This window comes from Miscanthus floridulus, chromosome 4 (assembly GCF_019320115.1).
Source record: "Miscanthus floridulus cultivar M001 chromosome 4, ASM1932011v1, whole genome shotgun sequence".
Taxonomy (NCBI): domain Eukaryota; kingdom Viridiplantae; phylum Streptophyta; class Magnoliopsida; order Poales; family Poaceae; genus Miscanthus; species Miscanthus floridulus.
In genome coordinates, this window is record NC_089583.1 from 106629224 (window position 1) to 106637876 (window position 8653).

The 8653-nt window shown below is 42.8% G+C and overlaps 1 protein-coding gene across 1 annotated transcript; it reads right to left on the reverse strand.

Moving 5' to 3' along the window:
- Nucleotides 1-212: 212 nt before the first annotated feature.
- On the reverse strand, nt 213-7949 carry LOC136549027 (secreted protein CSS1-like). Its single transcript, XM_066540342.1, has 6 exons — nt 7822-7949; nt 7543-7755; nt 7416-7481; nt 7048-7356; nt 6832-6974; nt 213-216 (listed from the first exon to the last, which is right to left on the reverse strand). The coding sequence occupies exons 1-6, from the start codon at nt 7855-7857 to the stop codon at nt 213-215; spliced, it is 771 nt and encodes a 256-aa protein (XP_066396439.1). The 5' UTR covers nt 7858-7949.
- Between the last annotated feature and the right edge of the window lie 704 nt (nt 7950-8653).

The following is an 8653-nucleotide window of genomic DNA, read 5'->3' on the forward strand; positions in this document are numbered from 1 at the left end:
CTCCAGGAGGTTTCCAGATGCCTATGATTCAAACATTCAATTCAAGTCCATCGGCGAGCGTACTGCCGATGCAGCAGAAAGCCCCTGCTTTGAGTCAAACTGGGGTTCAGTTCATGCCTCAAACCAGTTATAATTATCCAACAATATCAGCAAATTACCAGCCATCGGTAGGTTTTGTACCGATGAGTTCTAATAATGATTGGTCAGGACAGTTACCTGTTCAACATACAGTTCAGCGAAATCAGCAGGTTGCAGGGATTCAACAAGGTCATATACAAGCTGGTCTCCAGAATCAAGCATCGGCAGCCCAGCCGATGAATCCTTTCCAACAGGTCAATGGACCACAAGTAACGGCAAATATGCCGATTGCTGGAGATCGTGGGCCACAAAGATATGTGGAGGGATGTCAGCAGGCACCTCCTGTAGAAATTCAACCAGTTCGTCAGCAGGAGGCTGATGCTTTTTGGGCCGATAAGATAGCAGAGATTATGAAGGATCAGTTTGGGATAAAACCCAAGGTCAATACTTATTCTTATCGGACTCCATACCCTCCTGCATACGATTTAATTCCTCTCCCAAATCGGTACAAGGTACCAGATTTCACTAAATTCTCTGGGCAAGATGATACATCAACAATGGAACATGTCAATCGCTTCATTATTCAATGTGGAGAGGCAGCTAACAGAGATGAATTAAGAGTTCGTTTATTTTCGTCATCTTTGTCTGGATCAGCATTTACATGGTTCATTTCATTGCCACCAAATTCTATTATTACTTGGGTTGATCTAGAAAAACAATTCCATAAGTATTTCTTTGCTGGAATCCATGAAAAGAAGCTTACCGATTTAGTAAAATTGAGACAGCGTAATGATGAATCGGTAGAGAGCTTTGTACAAAGGCTACGAGATGTAAAAAATAAGTGCTACAGCCTGGTGCTGGATGATCGGCAGCTTGCCGATTTGGCTTTCCAAGGGTTATTGCCACATCTTAAGGACAGATATGCTTCTCAGGAATTTGAAAGCCTCAGTCATCTTGTGCAAAGGATCTCTGATCAAGATACTAGGGTTTTTGAACCTAAAAAGAACTGGAGTAAAAAGGTATCATTTGTTGAAGAAGTAGGAGATTCTGACTCTGATGAAGAACCAGTTATCGGCTTAGCTGAGTGGGTTAAGAATAAAAAGCCGATATCATGTCCCTTTGGTCAAAAAGAGCCAGAAAAGTTTACCTTTGATATCACCAAGGCCGATAAAATATTTGATCTTCTGCTTCAAGAGGGCCAAATTAAGCTGTCACCTAATCACGTGATCCCATCGGCAGAAGAGTTGAAGAAGATTTTGTACTGCAAATGGCACAATGCAACTTCACACAGTACAAATGAGTGCAAGGTATTTAGGCAACAGTTACAATCGGCTATTGAATCTGGGAGAATTAAGTTTGGTATTTCCAAGACCCAGAAGCCGATGAAAATTGATCAACATCCTTTTCCAGCAAATACGTTGGATGCCAAAGGAAAGACCAAGGTGTTGACGTCAGAGGCTGCTGAGAAAAATGCGTCAGTAGACCCCCAACATCGGATAACTACCGATGATGCAAAAAGTAAGGGTTTGCTAGGAGAAAGCAGTAGTTCCAAAAAACCTCCTCGACCTGGCATTGTGATTACTCATCGAAGGCAGCAGGAGGGTTGGCATCAACGTAATGACCGATATCGGCAACAGCAAGAAATGAGACGTCAGGAAGAGTGGAATCGACATAAAGATCATTGGAGATGTCCGTTCTTCATCCATTGCTGGGAAGAAGGTATTAAATTGCCAACTGTTGAAAATTGCCCTGAGTGTAATGGTTATTACGGAGTCAATCGTTCAGAAAGGAGGTTTCAACGTGTAAATCAGGGTTTGTCTATCAACGAGCCGATCAGAGGCAGAGCATCAGTGCATGATCGGCTGGGGGGCAGACTTAGTGTACATGAGAGGCTTGGTAAACGCGCTGGATATTTTCTAAGAAATCAAGAGGAGCTTGAGGAGATGGCAAACGCAAGAGTTCCCGATGAGGAGATATTCTACAGGGACCCTAATATACGTCGCGTAGAACTAACTAGGACTTGTTATCAGCCGGTTTGGAAAACCAAGTTTCCTCGATGGTGCCCAGAGGGTCTGACAAAGACGCAGAGAAGGAGGATGCAACGTGAGCGTCAGGAGGATTTATACCAGGAGGAAAATTCCTCCAATGAAAGGCCTGGTCATCAGCAGTGGCAAGTAAAACACAAAAATAAGGGTCCATCGGCAGATGTTAATATGGTATTCATGTTGCCGATGGAGTTTCTGGCAATATCTGATAATGAGGAAGAAGTTGTTTTCTCTGATCAAGTAGCTCAGCTAACGCTAGATCCAATGATGGCTGTTTTTGAGAAACCTACCGATGACGAGAGACAGCATCTTAAGGCTTTATTTGTGAAGGGCAGAGTTGATGGGCAGCCTGTGTCTAAGGTACTTATTGATGGAGGAGCTGCGATTAATATTATGCCTTATGTGATGTATCGGAAACTTGGTAGGGGAGAGCAAGACTTGACCAAAACCGATATGATGTTGAAAGATTTTGAAGGCAATGTGTCACCGGCTAAAGGGGCAGTGTGCGTTGAATTGACCATCGGCAGCAAAACCTTGCCAACGACGTTCTTTGTTATCAACGGCAAGGGTGCATATAATCTGCTTCTAGGGAGGGATTGGATTCATGCTAATTGTTGTGTTCCTTCTACAATGCATCAATGCCTCGTACAGTGGATTGGGGATAAGATTGAGGTCGTCACTGGTGATTCTTCTTATATCATCGCATCGGCAGAATCAGATACTTATGAGCGAACCAAATGCATATCAGGAGAAGCTTGGGAAAAAGAGTTCCTTAGAGTTGCTGATTATGAGATTCCACCGATCCAAGCAGTCGGTTCTGAAGAGGAGTTTTAATGGATGGGTTTGCCGATGACGGAAAATTAGGCCAAGGGTTCACATCGGCAGATGATTTAGTAGAAGTAGATATCGGTGATGGTGATAGGTCGAGGCCTACTTTTATTAGTGCTAAGTTAGATTCTAAGTGTAAGCAGCGAATAACAGATTTGTTAAAAGAATATAAAGATTGTTTTGCTTGGGATTATACTGAGATGCCTGGGTTAGACCGATCGATAGTTGAACATCGGTTACCTATTAAATCTGGATTTCGGCCACATCAGCAGCCAGCGCGCCGATGCAACCCTAATGTACTTCCTGATATTAAGGCCGAAATAACTAAGTTAATTGAAGCAAAGTTTATTCGGCAATGTCGATACGCAGAGTGGATCTCTAATGTGGTTCCTGTTTATAAGAAAAATGGAAAACTTCGTGTTTGTATTGATTTCAGGAATCTCAACAAAGCCACACCGATGGATGGCTATCCAATGCCGATTGCTGATTTGTTGATTGATGCTGCGGCTGGACATCAAATTATTAGCTTCATGGATGGTAATGCAGGTTACAATCAAATATTCATGGCTGAGGAGGATATTCCCAAGACTGCTTTCAGATGTCCAGGACATGTGGGGTTGTTCGAGTGGATAGTCATGACGTTTGGTTTGAAAAATGCCGGTGCTACTTATCAAAGGGCTATGAACTTTATTTTTCATGAGTACATCGGCACATTAGTGGAGATCTACATTGATGATGTAGTGATTAAGTCTGGGGATATCACAGCACATTTAGCCGATCTACGAAAGATACTGGAGTGCACAAGGAGGCATGGATTGAAGATGAATCCTAATAAATGTGCATTCGGTGTATCGGCAGGACAATTCTTGGGTTTTATGGTGCATCAACGGGGCATTGAAATCAGTGGGAAGTCTATTGATGCAATTAACAAGGTGATTGCTCCTGCCAATAAGACTGAATTGCAATCTTTGATCGGTAAGATTAATTTCATTAGAAGATTCATATCTAATCTGTCGGGTAAGATCAAGGCTTTCAGCCCACTGCTTAAATTAAAAGCTGATCAGGAATTTGTATGGGGAGTTGAACAGCAATTAGCCCTTGATGAAATTAAGAAATATTTATCAAATCCTCCAGTGCTAGTTCCACCTCAACATGGGAAGCCTTTCAGGTTGTATTTGTCAGCTGATGATACAGTTATCGGTTCAGCTCTTATTCAAGAATTTGAAGGGAAGGAGCGTGTTGTTTATTATTTGAGCAGAAGATTAGTGGATGCTGAGACGAGGTATTCGGCTATCGAGAAATTGTGTCTGTGCTTATACTTTTCTTGTGTCAAATTAAGGCATTATTTGTTATCTGCCGAGTGTATGGTCATATGCAAAGACGATGTGGTCAAGTATATGCTGTCGATGCCGATATTAAGTGGTAGAATCGGCAAATGGATTTTAGCATTATCAGAATTTGAGTTACGCTACAAATCAACTAAGGCAGTTAAAGGGCAAGTGATGGCTGATTTTGTCACTCAGCATTGTAATACGGTGGATTCTTTGGGGATTGCTCCCTGGACACTTTTCTTCGATGGATCCACATGTGGTGAAGGAGCAGGTATCGGCATTGTGTTAATTTCACCTCAAGGAAAGAAGTATGAGTTTTCATTGCCGATTGTTGCTACAGCGACAAATAATCAAGCTGAATACCAAGCCTTGATAAAGGGGTTAGAATTGCTGAAGGAGATACGTGCCGATGTTGTTGAAATCTTTGGCGATTCTATGCTAGTTATAAATCAATTAGATGGAATTTATGAATGCCGAAGTGAAGCTTTGATTCCGTATTATGAAAGATGTTTGCAATTGTTGAAAGGATTTAGAGATTTTCGTCTTGAACATATCTCTCGATTGCATAATGAGGAAGCTAATCGACTAGCTCAGCATGCTTCAGGGTATCAGCCTATTCAGGAAGTGCTAACATCGGCAGTTGATACCGATGACTGGAGGAAAGAGATTGTCGATTATTTAAAGGATCCATGTAGAAAGGTCGAGAGACGTATAAGGTTCCAAGCTACCAAATATGTGCTCCTCGATGATGAATTATATTATCGAACTATAGATGGAGTTTTACTCAGATGTGTTAGCAATGATGAATCGAAAAGCTTGATGGGTGAAATTCATGAAGGAGTATGTGGGGCACATCAATCGGCTTTCAAGATGAAATGGATGATCAGAAGGAATGGGTACTATTGGCCGACCATTCTTGAAGATTGTTTTAAATATTTTAAGGGATGCCAGGGGTGTCAAAAGTTTGGTAATATTCAAAGAGCGCCTGCATCGGCTATGAATCCTATAATCAAACCATGGCCGTTCCGGGGATGGGCTATTGATCTCATTGGTCAGATCTATCCGCCATCGAGTAAAGGACATAAATTTATTCTGGTTGCTACCGATTATTTCACAAAGTGGGTTGAGGCAATTCCTTTAAAGAAGGTGACATCGGTCAATATGATTGATTTTGTGAAAGAGCATATTGTTTACCGATTTGGTATTCCTCAGACTATCACTACCGATTAGGGTACTATGTTTACATCAGGGGAATTTGATGAGTTTGCTGTAGGTATGGGAATTAAAATTTTAAATTCTTCTCCATATTATGCTCAAGCTAATGGTCAAGCTGAGGCTTCTAACAAAGGGATCATCAAACTTATTAAGCGCAAAATTGAAGAAAATCCTAGGAGGTGGCATACAGTATTAAATGAAGCCTTGTGGTCATATCGGATGTCATGCCATGGTGCAACCAAAGTAACGCCTTATCAGTTAGTATATGGACACGATGCAGTGTTGCCTTGGGAAATTAAGGTTGGCTCTAGACGAATACGTTCTCAAAATCAGCTAACAGCCGATGAGTATAATACTCTTATGAAAGATGAGTTGGAAGATGTGGCAGGTCATCGGTTAAGGGCTTTAGTTAGTATTGAAGAAAATAAGAAAAGAGTAGCTAGATGGTATGACAAGAAGGTGAAAGTAAAAGAGTTTGCCGATGGAGATCTGGTCTAGAAATTGATTTTACCGATTGGGACTAAAAGTTCAAAGTTTGGAAAGTGGTCTCCTAATTGGGAAGGTCCATATCGGATAAGTCAGTCTATTCCTGGTAATGCATATATTTTAGAAACCCTCGAAGGGGTTGTGTTTCCCAGAGCGTTAAATGGAAAATATTTAAAGAAATATTACCCTAGTATCTGGACAGATGCATAAAAGTATAAGTGCCGATAACAGTACTATCGGCTAGAATTATGCAAGGGTATCAATGTCTCATAAAGTGCCGATACAATAAATAAGATTACACGTTCAGCAAGGATTGGATAGCTAATATCGCACGCAGGCGAATCTGGTCAGCTTCTTCCATTTCTTTGATATCGTCATCGGCAGCACCTTCCACAGGCTTGAGTTTCTTCTTCATGGCTAAAGCTTTGCGAGCTTGGATATCTCTTTCTTGCTGAAGGGCTTTGACGGCATTGGGTAGCTGGCTTTCTTCTTGTTGAGCATGAGTTAAGGCTGCATCGATTTCTTTCAATTCGGCCAATAGAGCTGCCTTCCTTGCCGATAGATCCAAGATTTTCTGCTTAAGTGCAGCACCCGAAGTCTGCAAGTTGACGATGCCCTTGTGCTTTTCATCAGCGATTTGTTTCAGTTGTAGCATCTCCTCTTTAAGTTGAGCTTGAGCTGCTCTATCGGCAATGCGCTGAGCAGCCCGTTGATATTGCAGTTGATGACTTTCTAAGTGAGCTGCTGGGAAGAGTATTTCTTCAACATCGGCAGGGACCTGGCCGCGAATTGTTTTGAAAATTGCCTTTGCGGGGTCCGAATCATCTACCAGTTGGGCGATACTTTGCTGTAGCAAGTTCAGGAGGGTTTCCAACTTGGATTTAGTTTCTGCCGATATTGTTCCCAGTGCAAGGGAAGAACTTGTCTCCTCTCCATCGTCGTCAGAAATGTCAATGGCAAAGGAAAATAGGCTGTTCGGGGAATCTTGTTCCTGAAAGAAAGACAAGGAGATCAATCAGGGGTAAGTATGAGTATTGTAAAATCAGATAGGTTGATCGGTTTACCTGTTTCAAGGCAATTTCCTGTGCTTGACTGGAGGAAGCAACCTGGAGTATGTCGTGTGGATCGGCTGAGCTTGCCGATGGGATATCCTCTGTGACTTCATCGGTGGTAGGCTCTTGAGGTGTGATGACCGATGACATTGGGGCAGATGTAGGGATCGGCATAGACCTTTGTCGTTTTGGCTGTGCTTCAGTATCTGTTGAAGCTTTGCGCTTTGCTTGGACATCGGCAACGATCGGCTGGGGGGCATCGACACTTGTTGGTTGTGAAGCTTGGGCATCTGGTACGTTTGCTGATGTACCCAATTGTTGCTGTAACACAAGTGTGAGATATGATATTTAACAGATAAAATGTAAAGTCAAGAAGCTACCTCTGAAGGAGTGGTGCTTGATATCGGCGGAATTGCCGATGATGATCCAGTAGCAGCTCTTACCCCCTGATGATTAAGGTTAATATAGTTTGTGATTGGCATAAGTGAAAATAAACAAGGTTGTTACCTTAAAGGCTTTGACCAAGGTTGTAGCAGCGGCCGATGGAGTAGCCCTGGATATAGCCAATTTTGACTTAGAAGTGATGGTCTTGGTACGAATCTTCTGGTGGGTCAAAGCGGCTAAGGTGGGAGCGTTGTAGCCGATCGGCGATGTTGGGGAAATAGGCCGGAGGTTGAAGGGTTTCCCACTTTTGCTCACCGATGGTGCTGGGTGGTTAACCTGTTACAAGGGAGTCAGTTATTGATAAATGAAAGGAAAAGCAGAAGGGAGTTCAAAGAAACTTACCGCATCGTCAGGGATAGCATATTCAGAATCGATCATGTGCCGATATGTGTGAGCAGAAGTCGCGAACAGTTGCTCTTTCCACTCTCGCCACCATTGCTTGTATGACTCGGTGATGAAAGATATTGGTGTCCAGGTAGATATATCAACATCTGTGGTATCGGCATCAGGAGAAAGTTGTACTACCTTGTTCCAGTCTGTTCCGCAGGTGATTGTTTCCCTGGGTTTGATCACATCGGCAAAGCAGAGTTTGATTGGCAGTTGCCCAAAAGCCAATTGGCGGGATACTGCCGATGGGTTGTAAAATTCATATGTAATGTTGGTGTTTTTCCCGCTGCCGAATGTGTTTACTGGAATTGCCCTGGGAGTGATGATAGCCATCATGAGCTCATTATCTTGATTCAGAGTGTCATCGGCAAAGTTGAAAAGAAGGGGGAATCTGTTTTCTTCGTCGATATAAGGCACCCAGGCCCTATGATCACGAGAAAGGCCATTATAGAAGCTTTGAAAGAATCTGCCGATTTGGTCTTCGTTGGCTTCTGTTCCAGGAAGGACAATTATGGCTTCACCAAAATTGAGGGGTGAGCGTGTTGCCGATTCATCATCCCCGAGCACGTAATCTTCAGCAATTTCTCGTGGGAATTGTTGAGCAAAAAAGTCCCATTGCAAACGTTTGTGCATATGGGCATTCAGCCACATGTTGATGAACCACCACGGGCCTCCCAGGTTGCCGATGGGTTCGCCAAGCAGGAGTTTCTGAGACACTTGGTGAAGAAGATGATAAGTAGAGCTCAGAAGGTATCGGCCAAGAGGAAACCTTACGCCATTAGCCAGA